At 48.5% G+C, this 22,156-nt stretch overlaps 1 protein-coding gene across 1 annotated transcript; it reads right to left on the bottom strand.

Annotated features, from left to right (window-relative positions):
• Nucleotides 1-2,975: 2,975 nt before the first annotated feature.
• Nucleotides 2,976-20,565, bottom strand: CHMP6 (charged multivesicular body protein 6). Its single transcript, XM_035104146.2, has 8 exons — nt 20,466-20,565; nt 17,011-17,120; nt 8,343-8,430; nt 7,835-7,921; nt 7,683-7,748; nt 7,170-7,250; nt 5,307-5,361; nt 2,976-3,649 (listed from the first exon to the last, which is right to left on the bottom strand). Exons 1-8 carry the CDS (start codon nt 20,526-20,528, stop codon nt 3,597-3,599), a joined length of 603 nt encoding a protein of 200 aa, XP_034960037.1. The 5' UTR covers nt 20,529-20,565; the 3' UTR covers nt 2,976-3,596.
• Nucleotides 20,566-22,156: the final 1,591 nt, after the last annotated feature.

Here is a 22,156-nt window from a genome sequence, read left to right as displayed (position 1 = left end):
GCAGGTTAGCCACTCCTGATCTATAATGCAGGCTAGGAGTTCAGAAAAAGCCATTCTGATTTTTTACACCCCCAGAACCGCTGATTTGGCCAATACCTGAGCAAAATCCTCTCCCTGCTTCGCTTCTCCCAGTAGCCCAGTATTGCACTGGGTTGGCATAGAAACCACATCAGTGCCAGGCATCACACAGCAGCAGTTACATAAGCTCAAGGAAGGGAAGGAGGAAATAAAAAGAAGCAACTCTTCTTAAAGAAGATGCACGTAGGCCACAAGGGATAACTAGCTCAGGAGGAAAGGTGCCCACTCACACAGAGTTTAAAAGGCAGCAACTCCCTGAAGTCAAGGCAGCGGGAAGAACATCCATATCAAGCTGATTTCTAGCAGAAGCACCGTTCCCTCGTGGACAACTTTTGAGTAATGCTCTGTAATGGGTGCTAAACTTTGGCCTCTTCCATTTGAAGAGTTTTATTCCCAGGAATACCTAAGAAAAAAAAAGAGAAAACCCAGTAATTTCTTTTCTTCTCTGTTTTGAGATTGTCAGTCCCGGGGGTGGGGGGGTGGGGTGGGATTGCTTTGTGTGGAGCACAACTCCTTGGGGCAGGTACAAAAAGTTCTGGACCTGGAGGAGGGATAAAATCACCAGCAGACAGGAGGGACACTCATTGAAGCTCTTCCTCCCCACCAAACAGGCAGACCCATTGCAGAACAACAAAAACAAAAGACAGGCTGGCATTAACACTCTTACCTGTGTCCCTTCTTTCTGTAGCACCAGTTTCAGTCTCCCCAAAGGGAGAACATGCCATGTTCAGCTGCTCTTTAACAAACCAGCAAGTCAAAACCGCCCCTTGCATACATCCTAGAACAGGAGAGTGCCATTCACAATCCTCTCCTTAACTTTCTAACCGACAGTGATTCTTTCAGAAAGGCCCTTCCCGCTCCGTAAGAACAATCCTAAAGAGGCCAACACCCTCTATACGTTTCAGGTCCCAAGGTGGGGGGAAGTGCATTGGCTGCTGATGGAGGTATGTGACTGGACACCAGATTGAAGGCGTCAGAAAAAACTTTATTGCTGCTACCCTGAACTGCTCCTGCTGGCCTTACTGTTTTAGGAGCTGCACAGAGATTCAGCCAAGAGATGGAAATATTCAACTCACACGCAGGAAGTGGAGAGTTTGGAGAGGCTGGGCAGCAGCCCTAATCTGACCCAGCTTTAGCCAAAGATGTCACCGACTGGAGAATTGCAGAGGGAAGCTGTTTAGTTAGCACTGTGGCTACTCTCTAAGGCCACTTTACATATCTGCTGTCCTTACTCTCCTATGAAGCTGGCAGACTCTTTTGCTGGCTTTCTTTCCTGTTCTTATTGGCAGTGAAGAAGAGCAAGAAAAATGCACTCCTGTTAATTTCCCCTGGGCACTGAGCTACCTAGTTAACTGGCCCCAATGGAGCCTACTGGGGATCCCTGTAGGGGAGCTGAATGCTTCTACAGCACCCTTGATACCAATGAGAAAGTCCTGCTCCTCCTTGAGAAACAGGCCTTGGCATTTGCTCACAAATGTAGTAACAATCAATCAATGACAGCAGTCCACAGCAACTAAGAGGTTAAAGCCGGAGAATGTTTGTTCTCAACCACAGTGATGGAACAGGTAAGGGTAGGACTGCCACCTGGTGAACAAAGTGAATACTGCAGTACTGAGACAGAATTGGCAACAGACAAACTACCCGGTAACTTTTAAGAAATCACAGCACACTTCCCGTAATTGTTTGTCTCCCATATGTAAAGGCTGGTCGACTGGTCTCTGAGCACATTATATAGAAAGGATGACTTAAGTGCGAACCATGAACTCAATCCGATCTACTGCTCAGCCTTCCTAATGCTAACAAAGAGTGCCTAGGTGGGGGAAGGTCTAGGTGTAGCATGAAGGACTACTACCATGCACATCCCTCTCCCTGTGAATGGTAATGGGCAAGTGCTAGCAGAGGACTTTGAAGACGAGCCATTCAGGGTTCTTTGCAACAGCAAAACAGGCAGGGCCTCCGTTGAAAACCCACTGGGGGGGAAAACCGCTACATTCAAAGAGGCTTGAATCCCAGGAGCCTCAGGATACAATTCCACTCACTAAGAGAGAAAGTATGGTCAATCAGAGGAAACATTTATCAGCTCTGAGCTGTAGACCCCAGACAGTGACAACCTCTGCTACTTCTGTATGTAGAATGAGCCTTCAATATCATTCCCCTCCCACCCCCCACTGCATCAACCCATTCAACTGCTCAGCCACGGTTGGCCCCCATCTCAGCATGTCCTGCGGGTTGCGCTCAGCACAGACCAGCTGGCTCTCAAAAGGCAGTAAGTCTGGGATACAAATTTGGTGGGCTGCCACTGTGAAAGCAGGTCGGACCCATGTTTCAAGGTTCCTGAAGCCGTGTGATCTGGGGCAAAGTCTTCAACATCCTTTTAAGGGCAAGGAGGCCATCAGAACGAACTGGGATCCAGCCCTTTCCAGCATTCAGGAGGGGGGCGGGCACGGGGAAGCACATTCAAGTTTTCTATAATTATGAGGAAAACAATACTTAGCCCTACTGGCTCCCCATGTTCCTGACTGCTCCATACAAGAACAGAGGAAAAGCAGACATGGGAGACAGCCTCCACCTCTGAAAAAGGGTGATGTGTGCCTCCTGTCTCAGCCCATTTCACAGCTGTGATAAGCTGGGAAGGGCAAGATTAATCAAGAAGCTGCTTTGCAACTACCCAATCATGTCAGCTCTTCACACCATGGATTTGTTAAGGAAGAAAAAGGAGGGGAGAAACAGGATGCCTGTATAGGATTTCAGGAATTAATCCTTAGCAAGCACTTTATAGACTCCTATCCCTGTAGGAAACAGGCCTTCAGTTTTCTAAGATCAAGGCCAGCAGCCTTGCATCACTACCTGGTGGTGCATAGAACTATTAACTGCATTTGTCTCAGAAGCACACTGAACACGGGATAATCTTCTTGTATTTCCACTACCACGTCAGCACAAGCAATTGTTGCTACCATTGGAAGTGATGCTCCCATCTCAGCATCAAGCTAACAAGGTCTAATTCAGGTACAGGCCAAAGTTCCATAAATTCCATTCTTTCAACAACAACAAAAAGAGAGCGAGAGAACCCATTCGAAAAAGCCAGAGAACTGAAGAGAGGCAAGTGAAGAGGAAGGCCAAGAGGGTTCCCAGCAATTTTTCCCGCACGGTAGCAGAAAGCTCGTGACTTTTCACAGCGCCCACAAGCTCAAAAGGGCACCATGGGACTTAGGCAGAGTTAGCAAGAGGCTGTGCTGGTGTCTGAGGCAGGTCTGCAGCCGACATCAGGTCTGTAGAAAGCATTTGGCTTGAAGGGTTTTGAGAGTCACCATTTAATCCAGTTTATGTTACAAAAAAGGAGTGTGCACACTACAAAATAATCTTGATATGGGATATTAACCAGTTTACAGCTTCCATTCTGTGCAGGAAACCTGCTCCAGCGTGGCTGTTCAGAGCCAATGGGACACCACGGAAGCCTCTTGCACCCTAAGCATGCTGGGAGTCCAGGATAGCCTGCAGGGATCCCCCAGGAGATGGAGTTAAGATGCAGCCACCAATTCTGGCTTTGGTTTGACACTGACTGGCGACGTTTCTGTAAATAGAAGGTAAAATAAAAAAAATGAAGGAGTTAACTTTCCAAGCTGGAGTTAGAGCGAACCAAATTCAGACCAATGGTTTATCTAGTCTTACAACTGGTCTGTCTTGCTACTTGCTCCCTTTAGAGGAGACAATGGAGATGCTATGCAAGCAAACACGCCCAATCCCACAGCAACATCTCTCAAACATATCTTCATGTTTGAGGGAAGACTTGTGATTTTCCATTTGAAGTACTCCTGAATGTCTGTATACTTGTGCCAAGAGCAGGAACACTCCCTGTCGCTGCCCTGATACAGTTCTACACCTTGTATGTTCTAAGGGCGGCCAACAAGGAAGTTGAGATAGTACTTTCTCCAAATCTCTCTAGAGAGGCTAAGCCTGGGGGCCAGAGACTTCTGAAGCTTTACTCCTCAGCTGACGAGACCAACTGCACTGTACATGGCCACGTCAGGTCCAGCCCCAGCTTTTTTAAAAGGAGGGAGAGACAGTGGTAAGGTATATTGAAGTTTATGCCACTACAGCAGCTGGGCCAAACTGCACCGCATACAAGTTTATTACAGGAGGCAGAGGCAAGAGGTTCTGCAGAGAAAGATGTAACTACTACAGTACCAACAAGTGAGGATATTCTTCCAAGTTGTGAAGGGTATGATATAACACTATACTGGCTAATATATCGTGTGACGCCTCCTTGAAAGGTCCGGAGGGTGGCAACATGAGAACGGGCCTTCTCTGCAGTGGCTCCCCGTCTGTCGAATGCTCTCCCCAGGGAAGTTCGCCTGGCACCTTCATTATACACCTTTAGGTGCCAGGCAAAAACATTCCTTTTTAACCAGGCCTTGGGTTGACCGGATCAACATCCCATACCCTTTTAAAATGTGGCTATTTTTTGGGGGGGTATTATCGGGTTATTGCTTTTATTTTTATTTTGTATACTTTTTATATATCTTTTTATGTGAACCACTCAGAGACCTCCGGGTATAAATTCAATAAATAATAATAATAAAATAACGAAGGCAGCTTTTGTTATTTGTTTCTTTAGAGATCCCAGAATCTGTATGACTTACACATTGATTGCTGAGTGCTCCCTATTCCCTATATATCTTCCAGTTCCAAAGCCAGTCATTTTTGTACACCTATGGCTGCTCACCTCCACTCTCCCCCAGGTCCACTACCTTGTACTTCAGATTGAGTTTGTTTTTAAACACCCAAACCAAACACCAGTTTTATGGGTACAACAGGGTCTTCAACCAGAGCTTGGCCTCCTTTGTTTGTCTTGTTCAAACATCACCTGTACCGTGAATCCACTCCCCCCCCCCTCCCAATACAGTACTGGGATAGTGCAACTGATCTAACTTACAGTTGTTGTGAGAACGAAACCAAGATAACACATATGAAGGTCTTTGGACATTTTAAAGCACTCTACAAGTGCCAAGTGTTGGGCAGTAGCATGATTACATACAGTAAAGCTTTGGTGGAGTCTGACATAGCCAGTGCTCTAGAGCTGCTTTAAGAGCGCTCTGCGGAGTTGGTGCTTGCATAGCACCTGCCAACCTTATTCTTAAATCTCCCATGTGCCACGTGGTTCACGCAGGCACAACCAAAAGCACAAGCCTGCACAATTGAGGGAAAGAAAACAAGACAGGCAACGCTACCTGGAATCTTTTCCGGGAGAGGCTCTGATGGAACCTCTGGAAGATCTATCTGTTCCTGCAAGAAAAGAAGTCACATTGTGAAACAAATGTTCTGGGGATAACAAGCAACTCTAAACCAGAACTTCCAAGTGCATAGGAAGTGTTAGGAGTGCTGCTCCCTGTACCACCTCAGAAGCTGAAAATTTGGCTGGGCTCTAGAGCTTTGGTTACTAACAAGATTCTAGCAGCACTTTTGCTTCCTTGGCTAGTTACCCTGATTAATCATGTTGGGTGGCAGCTATTGTACTGGGAATACAACTGTGTCAATCTATTTATTCATTTATTTAATGGATTTATATCCCTTTTTGAGAAAGTCCTCCACAATGTGACTTATATTGTGTTTACAATACGGAATCAACATTAACCGTGGAATCAATGCCAGCAACAGGACCACAATCCAAATTCCAATAAGCAGCTGCTCTCTATGAGTCACATTAAAAGCTTTGGAAAAGAGAAAGGCCTTTAAGTCCTCTTTAAAGGATACAAGGGATGGGGTCTGTCTGATCTCCAAGGAATCGAATTCTGTAACTGCAGAGCCACCATTGTGCCCTAGTCTGAGCACCTGCCAGCTTGATTGCTTTCACTGGCAGACACTGAAGCAGGCTATCCGGCAAAGATCTCAAGATATGGGCAGGACAGTATGAGTGTAGGTAGTCCTTTAAGTAACCCAGTTCCAGACAGCTCAAGGCTTTAAAGGCTTTAAACCAGAACTCTGAATTGGGTCTGCAAAAGCATTGGCAGCCAGTGCAACTGTTACAAAACCATTTATGTTCTGATTGCCTGGCACCCACTAGTAATCCGGCAACCCCATTTTGCGCTTGCTGCGGTTTATAATATGCTCATCTATGCACTCTGACAAGCAACGGAATTTTGTGGAAAGCATCATAAGACGAATATTTTGAACACTTTACAATCACCACCAGATCGCTGGTGGAGTTGGATATTAGGCAGCAGGGGTTTCATAACTTTTGCCTTTGGTGGTCAACCCCAAAATTAGGATCACCAGGACTCTGCCACTCTCCTAGCATCAGACCTTGCTACACGAGGTCAGGGACAATCCTTTATCCGCTTTTCCATTTCCAAGCTTTTGTAGTTTGGGGGCTGTATTTCTTACATGACACCTGAATTAGAGGAGGTTGTGCACTGGTGCTTGGATGCATGAGGGAAAATGAGCTGAGCTTGAACTCTGGCAGCACAGAAACACTGGTTCCTGTGTGCAAGAAACTGATCAATTGCCTGCCCTGGATGAGTTTGTTGTCACATTGGGCAGATGACCCAACCATTTGCATAAACCGACACTTATTGCTTCAACGTAGTCTAATGGCTCAAAGTGAAGTTCCGTCCCTTCTAAGAAGGGAGCCAAAGTTATACAGGAGGAGCGGCAGGCCAGAATCTCCACCACAGATTGCATCCACAGAAGTAGCTGGGGACACATGAATCTTCAGACACTAGTGTGGAAGAATCTTTCATTTGAAGGCAAAGAAAACAAAGGGTAAACCAAGGAAACATGTTGTAAAAAGTTATTCAATACTGGCAGTATCCAGCATTAGCGATACTCAGTGAACTTAAGGCCATACATTTCAATAGGTCAGCTCTGAGTACGACTTGGTTGGGTATCACCCTCTTTCTTTTTAAGCCTCTCTGGGAAGATTGGGCTGATCACTTCAAGGCTTCGGAAAACATAAATGCAAGGCAGCTATAATAAGGACCCCTTATTACCTGCCAGGTATATGGATGGATAACCCCCTCGCTTGAGATGAAAAATGTCCACAGCAAAATGTAGCCCGGCAATGAAATTACCAGTGTTGCTGATTAAACACTCACCTGAGTGATGGCATCTAATTCTGCTAAAATGGCATCTTCGTCTTCTACAGTGAAGCTGCCAGCCAGTATTTCATCTATTTGCTGCAAAGGAAAAGGGCAGATTGCCTGGTGAACACCAGAATAGCACCATATCCTTAAGCATCGTAAGATGGGAACACTTATGTGTCGGTATAACATAGGAACATAGATCCGAAGCTATGAAAAACCCAGCCACTTGGCACTCAAGCTATATTCAGCTCCCTCCCTCCTTCTACGGCAGTCTTCTTGACATGAACAAATGTCATCTCTGACCTGTTTAAGGTGCAATGATGAAGAACAGTTTAGTCTCTAGTTTTGCAATGGAATATGTTAAAGCAAAACAGGCTCCCCACTCCTCTCCATAAGCAGGTTAGGTGGCACAACTGAAATACTTTCAAGCATCCAAGTGGGTGGATTGCTGTCGTACAAATATAAGAATGAAGCAGTGCAATGGTTAAAAGGGACTAAATGATGATACAAAGGGGCAATACATACCCTCTGGTATTCCACAGATTCCTGGGTTTCATCCATGATCCTTTCCACTTCTTCTATTGACATAACCTACAGGAAAAGGAGGTTGGTCAGAAGAGATGTCCCAACTAGTGTCCCATATGAAATAGTCCCAAGGACCCTGGGCTCACACTCACCTGGTGCATCTTATTTAAACACTCATTACCAATTTTGAGGCCCTCAATCACTTTCATCTCAATTTGTGTGAATTCAATATCCTGGACCTGAAGGAAACAGAAGTCAACAGAGGGGGTCAGCGAGTGCTGCATTTCATCAATATGTAGTAGGGAAAGTAGCCAACTGCAGCCACAGTTGACAGTATGTTCTACATTCCACAGGCCACCATAGAGCCAAATGGAAGAGGAACAGACAAAACTGGCTTGCAGAACACTGTAGCACAGGCAGATATTACAGCTTAAAACATGACTTAGCACTCAGAGCTCAGTAAAAAAACAACAACACCCAAACCCAATCCCCCCAAAATACCACTTTAAACATTCATGGTGTAATCCAAGATGTCCAATTAATGCTAAGTACTAAGGCAGCTTGAATTAGAAATTAAGCACAATTAAACAAAATTTAGCAGCATACAGATATGACAGCTTTAAAAGCCCTGAAAAAAATGACATTGGATGCCTCCATTACCATGCGTTCCAGGTTGCTAATTTGGTTTTCTGTCTTGTCCAGCAGTTGCTCTTGATACCGTTTTTTCTTCAGCAGAAACTTTGCTTTCCTAGGAGGAGAAAAAAGCACCGGCTGTAAAAAACCATCCTTCAAACCAAAGCCATTTCTGCCTTGCCTTGCTGATCTTAATTTTTTAAAACAATAATAAAAACCCCATTGATTCCAGTATTCTCAGAAGCAGGGAATAAGTTAAAGATAGTCAAACAGTCTGCCTTGGATTCAGAAGTCCCATTTTTAGCCATTATGGCCTGAAAAAACTAATATGTATATTCTCTACTTACTTGATCATTTAAAATTTTTATTAAAGCTCACGGCCATCACAATATTTAATTTTGCAATTATTTATTTTGCAACGTGTGAAGTGCTTCCTTCCATCTGATTGCGGGCTTAGGGCAATCCATTTCATTAGATGCCTAAGTTCTGGCATTGTGAGAAAGATTCATTATTTCTCTGCTGGTTGTGTCACATGAATGAAGCTGCCCATTATGTGACCTATCGTCAAAATGACTCCTTTCTCCAGCAGGATGCAATAAAGGAACATGTGAGGGACAGGGGATATCGCGAAGTCCCTCCCCTCCTGAGTTCAAGCCCGTCCCCGAGCAAAGGGGAAAGCAGGGAGAGTTCCGATTCCAGTGGGGAAGCAGGAAGTCGTGTCCGAGGCTCAGGCAGGGTAGAGGAGCCAGGGTCCCAGGTGGGACAGGAAGGGGCAAGTAAGGGGGGAAGACCCATCCCCCCAACTCCAGAATTACGCAGGAAGAGGAGGGGCAAGAGGATGGGTCTGCCAAAGCTTTTGTGTTGGAGAAAGACGCGCCAAAAGCCATTAGGAGGTTCTGAAACCGACTGACAACATCGCTCCGTGTAAATAGCAATGACTTGAGCACTGTAAATACGCAGCACCAATAAAAGAATAAAATGCAGAGCTGCGTAGCGTCGTTACTCTGAAGTAGTCCACTCCGGCCACTGTGACAGCAACCTCCTAATCATTTTTGGGCTACTTCGGAGTTGCCGGGATGAGCGTGTCCGAGGCGGAGAAGTGGCGGCAGATCGCTGAGCAAGCCCAGCTAGAACTGCAGCAGCTGTCGCTGCAGGCGCAGGGAGAATTGAAGGCAGCTAAAGAGGAGACTAAGAAGGTCCAGGACGACCGGCTACAACTTGCGGAACAGGTGAGAGAGCTCCAGGAAAAAGAGCAGCATTTAAGGGCGGTGGCGGTAGACCTCCAAAACAAGCTGGATGCAGAGAAAAACAAGGCGGGAGGGGCTCCCCAAGTCCAAGTGCTGCCAGGAAGGAGAGCAGGGACCCTTGTAAGCAAGTTCAATGGAGACCCGAAGGAGTTTCAGGGCTTTGAGACTGAGATCGTGTATGCTCTTGAGCTGCACCAGAATGAGTTCCCCGATGATGAGCACAGAGTAGCGTTTATTGTGGAACATCTCACCGGAGCAGCCAGGGAGTGGCTAAGACCATTAATCGCAACCAAGAATCCTTGCATGAAAAATGTCCAACAATTTCTAGAAGGTTTGAGGACGATGTATTCGTCCGATAGTCATTTGGACCAGACTAAGGAGGAACTGCATAATTTACGCCAAGGAAATATGACAGTTCGCGCATATTGGGCGAAATTCACCATGCTGGTGCACAGACTGGGGTGGGTTTTGGATTCGCCTCCCATGCAAGCTGCGTTTTACTTGGGTTTGAGCGAGGAGGTGAAGGATGAACTCTCGAGAGGTCCAAAGCCCAGTACTATGGATCAGCTGAGCAAAGCAGCTCTGGCGGTGGGGGTGAGGCAGGAATCCCGGTGGAACGACAAGCAAGCGACGCGCGCAAAGCGGGCTTGGTTCCCACGGTCGCAGGAGAAGCCACTCCCTCAACAACCCTTTCAAGCCACGCCTGGAGCCAGCCAGGACCAGGAGCCCATGCAGATTGATAGCGCGCGCGCGCGGGCTTTTCAAACCCCAGCGGCGCCAAGACGCAAGGAGGGAAGGGGCGGGAATTGCTTTCTCTGCAACTCACCCCAGCATCTCGTCAGAGACTGCCCACATCGCAGGGAGTGGCAAGGAAAGGCGGGAACGGTGGTGCCCTCCCCCACTGACGCAGCACCACAGCAGGGAAACGGGAAAGCCTGGCTGCAGGAGACAAGGGGCAGCAGCCAGGCACAGTCAGCAGACAACAGCCCCAGCCCGCCCACCCGCACAGAGAGGTGCAGAGCCAGCCCACCCCTCCCAGAGCAGGAGTGGTTCTAGAAGTGACGCTAACGCTCCCAAATGGCTATCCCCTGACGGTCCTCGCCTTAATTGACAGTGGGGCGTCCGCCAACTTCTTCTCGAGAAGCTTTGCAGAAGAGCACCAAATCCAGCTTTTGCAGTTGGATTTTCCTCTGCACGTGGCAACCATTGACGGCAGGGAGCTGCTGGGAGGGGCCATCACACATCAAACCCCCCCCATGAGAATGACGGTGGGAAGGCACTCAGAGACACTGGCGTTCAACGTCACCACCATCTCAGACCCCCCCATCGTCTTGGGCATGAGCTGGCTGGCGCGCCACGACCCCTCCATCAGTTGGCACCAGAGGTGCATCACGTTTGGGTCGGACTTTTGTCTGGAACATTGCATGCAGCACCAACCAGGGGAGGGGCCTCCGATAGCCACGGTGGCCACCATGCATATCAAAGGGGGTGAGGCAATACCCAAGCAGTACTGGGACCTGCAGGAGGTCTTCAGCGAAGCGGAGTCCGACCACCTACCCCCGCACAGGCCTTTTGACTGCCAGATCAACCTGGTGCCAGGGGCGACGATACCCCCAGCCAAGCTGTACGCCATGTCAGACCAGGAGCTGGAGGATCTGCGCGCTTTCATCGACAAGAACCTCAAGCGGGGGTTCATAAGGGAAAGCAAGGCAGCAGGGGGCAGCCCGGTCTTCTGGGTGGACAAGAAAGACACGCAACAGCGCCGTCTTGTGGTGGACTTTAGACGGCTGAATTCGGTGACAGAGCCAGTGGCTTTCCCCATGCCCAGAGTGGATGATCTCCTGACAGCGGCACGCAGGGGCAAGATTTTCACCAAGCTGGACCTAAGGGGGGCGTACAACTTGATCAGGATCCGGGAAGGAGATGAATGGAAAACCACGATGTTCACGCCTCTGGGCTCTTTTGAATATCTGGTGATGCCCTTCGGTTTGCAAGGGGGCTCAGCATGCTTCCAGGCCTTCATGCACCACGTCCTGGGGTCCCTCCTCTTCAGGAAATGCTTGGTCTTCCTAGATGACATCCTTATCTACTCGAATGACCCAGTGCAGCACGTGAAAGATGTCAGAGAGGTGTTGCAACGCCTGAAGGAGAACCACCTGTATGTGAAGCTGGAGAAGTGCAAGTTTCACACCAAAGAGGTGGACTTCCTGGGCTACAAGCTGTCAGACAAGGGGCTGGCGATGGACAAGGACAAGGTGCAGGCCATCCTGGACTGGCACAGCCCCAGGACGCGCAAAGATGCCCAACGCCTACTAGGCTTCGCTAACTTCTACAGGAAGTTCATCAAGAACTTCTCTCGCGTTACGGCTCCCATCACGGACTGCCTGAGAGGCAAGCAGAAGTTCAAGTGGACACCAGAGGCGCAAGCAGCGTTCGAAAGCCTCAAGAGAGTGTTCGCCTCAGACCAAAACCTGTTCCATGTGGTGCAGGACGCGCCCCTACGCATTGAGACAGATGCTTCTGAGAAAGCTGTGGGCGCAATTTTGTTGCAACTGGACGCCAACAGGGAGTGGAGACCCTGTGCCTTCTTCTCCAGGAAGCTGACACAGCCTGAACGCAACTACACAGTGTTTGATAGGGAACTTCTTGCGATCTACGCTGCGTTCCAGCACTGGCGACACTTCCTGGTGGGCGCAAAGCACCCCATCCAGGTGTGCACAGACCACAAGAACCTGGAGTTCTGGAGAACTGCCAGGGTGCTCAACCAGCGGCAGATACGGTGGGCAGAGTTCTTCTCGAACTTCAACTTCTCCATCCACTACATCCCGGGGGAGCAGAATGTCAGGGCGGATGCCCTCTCCCGCAAGCCAGAGTACATGGAGGAGGAGGCGCCACCAGCCCCAAGGCACATGTTCCCCCCGTCGGCATGGTCCTGCGGAGCAGCTGTGGTGAGCGAGGCAGAACTCACAGCACTGACGGCAGCGGATGACTTTGCCAACCGCATCTTCAGAGAACTGAGAGGGGGGAGGGAGCAGGCAAAAGACTTTGCAGAACGCAGAGGGCTGCTTTTCTACAAGGGTGCGCTGTACCTACCCACCACCCAGCTTCGACGTACGGTCCTCAAGCAGATGCACGACAACCCTACAGCGGGGCATTTTGGAAGGGACAAAACCGCTCACCTAGTCATGAGACACTTCTGGTGGCCAGGGGTGCGGGAAGATGTTCGAGACTATGTAAGGGGCTGTACCACCTGCCAGCGGGCGAAGGTGGTCAGAGCAGCGCCACCAGGGTTGCTGGAGCCCTTAGCCACACCACACAGGCCGTGGGAAGTGGTGTCCATGGACTTCATCACAGATCTGCCTTCGTCCAGGGGTAAGACTGCAGTGTTGGTGGTGGTGGACCTCATGTCCAAAATGTGTCACTTTATACCGTGTGCCAGGGCAGTCTCGGCAGAAGAGACAGCCAAACTGTTTGTTGATCACATTTTCAGACTGCATGGATTACCTTTAAGGGTTATTTCGGATCGTGGCCGCCAATTTGTTTCCAGGTTCTGGCGGCGGCTCATGAACCTCCTGCAGGTGGAGGTCAGCTTGTCGACGGCTAGACACCCGCAGACCAACGGACAAGCGGAGAGGGTCAACGCCATTCTGCAGCAGTACCTGAGATGCTACGTCAGCCAGCGGCAAACGGACTGGGTGGATCGCTTGCCACTAGCAGAATTTGCCTACAACAATGCAGTGCACGTCTCCACAGGGGTGTCGCCCTTTAAGGCCAATTACGGGCGCGACCTCAGATCTTTCCCAGAGAGGGAGAGGGAGGAGGAGGAGGAGGAGGGCCCACAGGCTGAGGATTGGGCAGAGGAACTGGAGACGGTGCACCAGCAGCTCAGAGAACACTTGGAGAGGGCCAAGGAAGCGTACAAAAAGGGGGCAGATCGCCACAGGCGACAAGGGGAGGTCATCAGGGTGGGGGACAAGGTGTGGTTGTCCTCGGAGGGCCTTCCCACCAGAGGGAGGTGCAAGAAGCTGGCACCCAAATGGCTGGGCCCCTTCACGGTCACGCAACAGGTCAACCCGGTGGCATACAGGCTGGCACTGCCAGAGGACATGAGGGTGCACCCAGTGTTTCATAGATCGCTGCTGTCGCCGTACAGGGAAAGCAGCAGGCTCAGGGACAGCGAACAAACCCCCGAGGGAGGGGGGGAGAGGGAAAACAGGGAGCAACTCAATGAGGCCACGGCCATCCTGGATTCAAGGTGGGGGGTGGGGGGCCTGGAGTACCTCATGGCATGGGAGGATGCTCCACCGTCCCAGAATGAATGGGTTCCCGCCACTCAGATACAGGAGGAATTCTTGGTGGAAGAATTTCACGCCCTCTTTCCCCACAGACCCAAGCCCTGGCACATGGAAAGGGAGGGGGAGGAGGAGGAGGCACGGGAGAACAGCTCACCATGGCGCTGGGAAGCGGAGTTTGAGGAACCAGAGGATGAGGTATGGGTGTCGCCAAGATCCACCCAGTCAGAGGAAGGAGCAGATTGGCAAAACATTTTTACCCCCACCAGCTCAGACGCCACGGACTTTTTGGGATTCCCGTCCTCCCAGGCGGAAGGGGGGGGCTCGCAGGACTGGGGGGAGGTGTTCACACCAACGGGATCGGAGAGCACCGAGTTTTTAGGCTTCCAGTCGTCACCGACACATGGGGGGGGCCTGGGGAGGGGTGAAGGAGAGCTTGGGAGGGGGGTGGATGTGAGGGACAGGGGATATCGCGAAGTCCCTCCCCTCCTGAGTTCAAGCCCGTCCCCGAGCAAAGGGGAAAGCAGGGAGAGTTCCGATTCCAGTGGGGAAGCAGGAAGTCGTGTCCGAGGCTCAGGCAGGGTAGAGGAGCCAGGGTCCCAGGTGGGACAGGAAGGGGCAAGTAAGGGGGGAAGACCCATCCCCCCAACTCCAGAATTACGCAGGAAGAGGAGGGGCAAGAGGATGGGTCTGCCAAAGCTTTTGTGTTGGAGAAAGACGCGCCAAAAGCCATTAGGAGGTTCTGAAACCGACTGACAACATCGCTCCGTGTAAATAGCAATGACTTGAGCACTGTAAATACGCAGCACCAATAAAAGAATAAAATGCAGAGCTGCGTAGCGTCGTTACTCTGAAGTAGTCCACTCCGGCCACTGTGACAGAACATTTTAAGAACGCTCAATAGTACCAATTTAGAAATTTTAATGAAGGTTATGCAGCTTCAAATCACTCTTCTCACTGGAGTTAGGAGCATAGGAAGTGCCCTTATATAAAGTCAGAACAGTGACCTATCAAACTCAGTACTGTCTACACCAGGAATGGGGAACCTGTGGCCCTCCAGATGTTGTTGGGGTTATTTCTATCATTCATATACAACTCCCATAGTTTCTTGGACCATTGGATATGCTAGGTCAGTGATGGGCAACCTTTTGAGCTTGGTGTGTCAAAATTCGCCAAAAAACCGAGCATAACTTGAGTGGTGTGTCACTTTGAGAAAAAAACACCCATAATTTTGTGATATTTATAGTTTAAATAAAAAATGTATAATTGTAATATATAACTGTATTTAATAAACAAAAAACTAATTATTTAACCAAACCAAACCAAAAATCCCTTGTTTATCACAAAGTGCCCAGAGTTGTTGAGCTTTTTGGGGGGAGCTGCTGACCAAAGTTTTGGAGGTTTCTTGGGGGGCGGTGAAAAAGTTGCTTTGCTTTTTTTGGGGTGATGCCCCAAAGCTGCTGCGCTTTTTGGGGGGGAAAGAGAACACAAATAAATGACGAATAATACATTTGCTGGAACTAACATGCAGCACCGACATAGTCTGCCAAAGCGCCAAAAACCCCAGCACATAACAGGTTAAAAAACGAACGCTGTTACACCCAATCATAGTCTGCCAAAGTGGCAGAAAAAACAGCACAGAAAGGGTTAAAAAACCAATCTCTGGCTACCAGCAGCAACAACAACAACAACAAAGGATCCAGATTTTAACAGCGGAGACAAGCTGTAGCGTGAGGAGGAGCGGGAGAACAAATGGGGGGAAAACAACAACAACAACAACAGCGCAAATGGGTCGATGGGGCGCATGCCAGCAGTGAGGGCTCTGCGTGTCACGTCTGACACGCGTGTCATAGGTTCGCCATCACTGGTCTACACCAGGAATGGGGAACCTGTGGCCCTCCAGATGTTGTTGGGGTTATTTCTATCATTCATATACAACTCCCATGGTTTCTTGGACCACTGGATATGCTAGGTGATGAGTCCTACAACATTTGGAGGGCCACTGGTTCCCACCCTGGTCTACTCTGACAGGCAGCAGCTTTCCTTAGAAAGACAGGATTATTTCCTTGCCCTATCTGGCCGTGCCAGAGATTGAACCTGGGACCTTGTGCAGGCTACCCCTCTGAGCTACAGCCTTTCTCCTATGTGTTATATCAATTCCTGGTACATTTACTACCAAAGTAGCTCCTAGCCATGCCGTGTTTCACTAGAGATGCCAAGGACTGAACCTGGAACCTTATGCATGACAATATTCATTTTAGCACTGCGTTATTATGCAGGCTGAGCCAAGGTAGTTAGAACACTTCAACAGCAACAACAGTACAGTGGTACCTCGACTTACGAACGACTCGGCAACCAAATTTTTCGACTTACGAATGGGGGTAATGGCCACGCGCTTACGAATGTCTCAACATCCGGAAAGAAACCCGCAGTGGTTTTAGATAGGGATTTTTCGACTTACGAATTTTTAGATAGGGTTTTAGACTTATGAATTTTTCCGTTTCCAATGCATTCTTATGGGAAATCGCGTTTCTAATGGCGTTTTTCGACTTATGGATTTTTCGATTTACGAAGGTGCCTTAGGAACGGATTAAATTCGTAAGTCGAGGCACCACTGTATTCAGCTTAAATATTAAACCATGGCCAGTCAGAGATTTAAGGTTTCTACATGATGCACCTCAAATTCCTCCAGGGATGCATTTGTAAAGAAAGTTTCCCACAGGCAGTTTCTTCAAGTGTGGAAGTAAATGCTTCATGGGTTGTAATGATGGAATGCAATACAGTCATACCTCAGGTTACAGTTGCTTTTCGGGTTGCGCTCCGCGCCGAACCAGGAAGTACCAGAACGGATTACTTCTGGGTTTCGGTGTGTGCATGCACAGAAGCGCTAAATCGCCCTTTGCGCATGCACAGAAGCACCGAATCGTGACCTATGCATGCGCAGATGCGGGTTGCGAACGCTGCGGGGTGCGAACGTGCCTCCCGCACGGATCACGTTCGCAACCCGAGCGTCCACTGTATGTCAATTCAAGCTTTTCCCATACAAGAGGGCCCACAGGGGCAGTTGTGGTTCATTTCACTGAGAAGACCTTGACTTTCTGAACCAGCCCATAAACTTATTATGGAAAGGGTGCAAAGTGACTTGGAATGACTTACTCTTTCTTGCCATCTTTTAATAGTTGCCGAGCAAAAGCCCTCTCCCGCTCCAGCTGCAGCGATATCCTTTTCTGATATTGCTTTAGTTTGTCCCGCTGCTGTTTCAGTTGCTACAGGAGAAAATACATTGACCATTAGAAAGTGCACCAACAAGACTTGCTAGGACATGAGTAGGCAAACTAAGGCCCGGGCGTTGGATCTGGCCCAATCGCCTTCTAAATCTGGCCTGTGGACGGTCCGGGAACCAGCATGTTTTTACATGAGTAGAATGTGTCCTTTTATTTAAAATGCACCTCTGGGTTATTTGTGGGGCATAGGAATTCGTTCACACACACACACACACCCCCCAATATAGTCCTGCCCCCCACAAGATCTGAGGGACAGTGGACCGGCCCCCTGCTGAAAAAGTATGCTGGCCCCTGTGCTAGGATGACCACTGGAAAAGAGAAACCAAAATCTCCCTTTAAGGCAGACCTGCTTATAAGCCCAGCAGCCTGATCAAACCTACTTTGTTATTCCCATTTTTGGCTTGCTGCAAAAACAGCAGCGGAAGCTGAAAGTTCCACCTTGCAAAGTTAAACACCAACTCACTGCCACTGGTTCTCAGGTACGACACATCGTACCTCAAGGGAGAAGGTGGGAGAGAGACAATAAAAGTTTGAGAGTGTTTTACCATGTGTTTCCTCTTTCAGGTTGGTCAAATTGCTTTTGCTCTCAGGCCGCAGCACAATAAAACTAGCAGCATCTATCTGATGATATTCCAGACTTACAAAACAGTATGTGGAATTCAGATTTGGTGCACAATGTTCAGCTAGTGGAGCATGAGGATGTTGTATTCCCAGGGCAATAGCTAGTGGAGGGGAGATGTTCAGCAGGATGTGGAACCTTTGACCCTCCAGATGTTGCTGGACTCCAACTCTCATCACCCTTGATGATTGGCCATACTAATACAGTAACTAAAAGGCCATGGGTTTCTCACCACTGAGCTACTAACCTCTTGTTAGCATTCAAACTAAATGAGGCTATTAAGAACTAAATGAAAAAGTTGGCAATCAGCTGGTTTTAAGTAAGAATTGTATTAAGACAAAGACCCTCCCTTCAGTACGTACGGTAATGGACATACACACTGCAATGCTTTACTACAGTTCCAATTCTGATGGCTACATCTAGCTTTTGACACCTCAACATTTTTAGGGACACCCTAAATATTAGAACAGATACTGCAGAGTAACCCCGAGACCCTGAATTTAAATTCAGTGCTGAATGCAAATCTTCAAAAAAGTGACAGGTGAGTAGCCGCAGGGTTCTGTTCTTGGGCCAATGTTGTTTAATGCCTTTATATATTTGGTTGAAGGAATTGAGGGGGTACTTATCAAATATGCAAATGAGACCAAACTGGGAAGGGTAGCTAATACTGCAGAAGACGGAATCAGGGTTTTATTGACCTTAACAGATTGGAGAACTGGACCAAAAGTGAATTTCAATAGGGACAAATGTAAGGTTCTGCACTCAGTCAGGAAGAACCATCTGCATAGAGGTTGGGTGGCCATTTGTCAGGTACGATTTAGTTGAGATTTCTGCACTGCAGGGGGTTGGACTAGCTGACCCCCCCCCGGGCTCCCTTCCAATGCTACAGTTCTATGATTCTATGACAGGGGATCCTGAGTGGAGCCGATCACTGCTGAAAGTGAGGCTGGCAATGGATAGGAAGCATTTTCAAATGTGCTTGGAGAAAAATGCAGAAAACAAAGCCACAGCTGGAATACACTAGATGCAGTGGCGAAATAAAGTGGTGTGATGACAAAGCAGCCAATCCCTAGCATCTCCAGATAAGGGCTGTCTGAAATCCTGGAGAACTGCCACAAGTCTATACACACCAGGGATGGGGAAACCTGTGGCTTTCCAGATGTTGCTGGGACTCCATTAGCATGTTGGATGGTCCAATATTATGGGACCTGGAACCCAACATCTGGTGTGTCACAGGTTCCCCATCTCTGGTGCAGTTCAAGGAGTTGGAATGTCACAGGCTGAACACAGGCTCTTTGTGTTGAAAACCCTGGTCTTTCTGACACTCGAAAAACCCTTTCATGCTATAGACATGGTATTCAAGTGTTATTTGTAATCATTTACAGATACCATGGCAGCACAATCCTAAACATGCTTGTTCATAAGCAAGTCACTAACTGTTCAAAGGGACTTGAGAATGCAATCCTACTCCATGTTGATGAATGGGAGTTGGTGAGCAGGATGGCACATAAAATCCTCTCCATCAGCAGGAGAAAGCACTTTGGGGGTGGATGTAGGAGGCCTCAGCTTTCTCCAAACTCCTGGAGATTGTTCTCCCACTAGCAAAGGGTTCCAAAAACTTTTCAGTACAGTAACTGTGTTTAGGAGGCAGCTTGCACAACTGCTCTACTATTTTGTGAACTATGGCCAAGGATAGGCAACACATTTGTGGCCAAGATATTGACCAAGATATTCCAACTCTATATAAATGATCATCCAGTGGTAACAGGGAATCTCAAGACTTCACCAGACAGAGCTCCCATAATTCCCAAAGCACTGTGACTTTACCCCCTCAGAGTCTGAGGGCATCTTATTTCAACCTCGAAACTTCTCATTCTACATAGGATGCTACTATTTTATATTAGCCTTCCAAATGAACCTCCCCAAAATGATGAGCCTGTATTTCTATCCTGGATGCGAAGAAGGGAGAAGCATAGTGCTGATAATGTCATGGTTGCAGGTTTGATCCCTGTATAGAACAACTGTATATTCCTGCATTGCAGGGGGGGTTGGACTAGATGACCAACAGGGTCCCTTCCAACTCTGATTCTAGGATACTCCTCCACAGACAGTAAGGAAAGGCAGGCAAATAACCTCTTCGATAGTGTTTTTATAATAGACTGGTGGAAGAGAGGCAGCTGCTAAATTCAAGGCTCATTTTTTCTATAGTGCTTTGCTGCTCTTAAGTACCCGCCTGGGAGTATTTCCACCTGACTGCCAAAGTGATCCACCACCACGACTTCCGTTCGTTTGCTTGGGTTTCTTTCTTTTCCTTTTTCCTTTTAGAGAGAAACAGAAAGTGTAGGCAGTCCGAAAAGAAGCCAAAGTTCCTTTAACTTTCAACAGCTGTGTTAAGAAAGAGATCTTTGGCTTTCCCACCCCACCCCATGCAGGAGAAACCGCACCTGCCAAAAATCACTTTTCCTCCCCCCGCCCCTCCAAACTGCCAATCAATAAATAAATACAGGGGAAGTGGGCATGTCACATACGGTGGAAACATGGGTCTACGTGGGATAAATGCGGGTCCGGGCTCTGTCAAGGCACAGGGGCTCCTTTGCAGAATACATTTGCTGGCTACCTTGCAGCCTTTTGCACTCAAGTCACAGCAACCTGCTCCTGCTCCTGCAGCCGCCGCCTTCCCTGCCTCCCAGCCCCTTCTTTGCTCTCACCAGCACGGCCTTATCTTGCTCGGTGACCCGGCTCCGCCGCTTGCGCCCGAACAGATTCCCCATCGCCCCGGCCCCGCCCGCGCGGCCCTGGCCTACATTGGCCCCACCCCGGCCCACTCGACTTCCGTACGGCGGCCGCGGAGGCTCTCTCTTTGCCGGAACGCGAACGCGGAAAGGGGGCGAGGAGCAAAAGTGACGGCTTTGGCTCCGTAGAGCTAAGAAAAAATTAGAGGAGCCCGCCGCCGCCGCGTTTCCTTTCTAGGGAGCTTCCGGGTGGTCATACAGACTAGCTCGCGGAACGCGCCTGACAATTCCCCCCCCCCCCCATGTCTGCATGCCCGTGGCTTCCCCCGAGAGAATCCTGGGAGTTGTAGTTTAACGGTGCTGGGAATTGTAGCCTACTTCGATTGCTGGGAATTGTAGCCAAACTTAGATTCACAATAAACTTGCATGTGGTGCAATATGGCCCAGCTGCTGTTCTGACATAAACTTCAATACAGTACTTTATATACCTTACCACTGCCTCTCCCTCCTTTTAAAAAGGTTGGGGCTGAACTTGAAGTGGGCATGTACAATGCCCTTGTTCTCATCAGCTGAGGAATAAAGCTTTTGTACTATCCTGCCCCTAGGCTTAGTGTACCCCTGTGTCCCCACAGAAAAAAGCACGTGTGTGTGTGTGTGTGTGTGTGTGTCTGTTTCATGTTTTGTAAACCACTTTGAGAGCTTTTTTATTTTAAAAAAGCAAGTGGTGTATACATTTTATTAAATAAAATAAACCTCTGCGTACTACTGAACTCTCACTCTGGATTGGGAAGGAGCTGGCCAAAAGGCTTGTTGTAAAATTTAAGCTGGTTCCTATGAAACCAGAGAAATGGATCTTGACCCAGGGAGAGCTCAAGGATCCAGGCAAGCAGACGAATTTAAGCGTCTCCTGCCCACCAAATAACAGAGACCAAACCAGGACGTACGAAGCAAGGCACTTTTATTTTTGCTGTTGCAACAGGGTCCTTCCTCTCACACAGGAGAACAAGGAAGGAACCCCAAACAAAGATGTCTTGCCCTTAAAAAGAGATTTGAAATTGGTTTCAGCCCACCCCCCAGAAGCATCATCCATATGTCACAGAAGGGGTGTAGCCCAAGACCCCTCTCCCTAGATTCATCATAGGTACATCATGAAAGGGGAGGTCTGGTGGCAGTAATCTGAGCATCCTGGACCCTGCCCCCTGCCCCCAAAACCTAATCAACAAAATTGAGAGATATTTACATTTCCCTGTTTCCCAGCCAAGTTAATCACACCCTTTTGTCTGGCAGTCAGGTATCAGGATGCCAGGGATTATCACTTTAATTCCTGAGACAATGAGAAGGTTCCCCCCACCCCACTTCTTCCTTGCAGAGGAACACCTGGTCAGAGAGAGTCAAAATGGTGTCAGTCAGGCCTGTTTTCCTGTGCTGCTTCAAACATGTTTCTGTACATTCATGTACATGTTTTATGAACAATTATTATATATATATATATATATATATATATGACCTCAAAATTCTTATAACAGGCTAATTAAAGGGACTGATATTTACTACAACCTGAAGGGTGTTTTGTTGCTTGGGGTTTGGGGCATGAGTCCCGGCAAGGTAAAAAGGTAAAGGACTCCTGGACGGTTAAGTCCAGTCAAAGGCGACTATGAGGTGCGGCG

Source organism: Zootoca vivipara, chromosome 2 (assembly GCF_963506605.1).
Source record: "Zootoca vivipara chromosome 2, rZooViv1.1, whole genome shotgun sequence".
Classification (NCBI taxonomy): Eukaryota; Metazoa; Chordata; class Lepidosauria; order Squamata; family Lacertidae; genus Zootoca; species Zootoca vivipara.
Note: the sequence above shows the minus strand (reverse complement) of the source record. Positions and strands in the feature narration are given on the sequence as shown.

Bases quoted from the DNA above. Each gene is read 5' to 3' on its own strand.
- CHMP6 (XM_035104146.2), bottom strand. From the start codon at position 20,528: ATGGGGAATCTGTTCGGGCGCAAGCGGCGGAGCCGGGTCACCGAGCAA. The intron at 7,922-8,342 runs GTAATGGAGGCA...TGTTTCCTTCAG, and splicing joins TTAGCAACCTGGAACGCATG to GTCCAGGATATTGAATTCAC. The intron at 7,749-7,834 runs GTGAGTGTGAGC...CTTTTCCTGTAG, and splicing joins GTTTAAATAAGATGCACCAG to GTTATGTCAATAGAAGAAGT.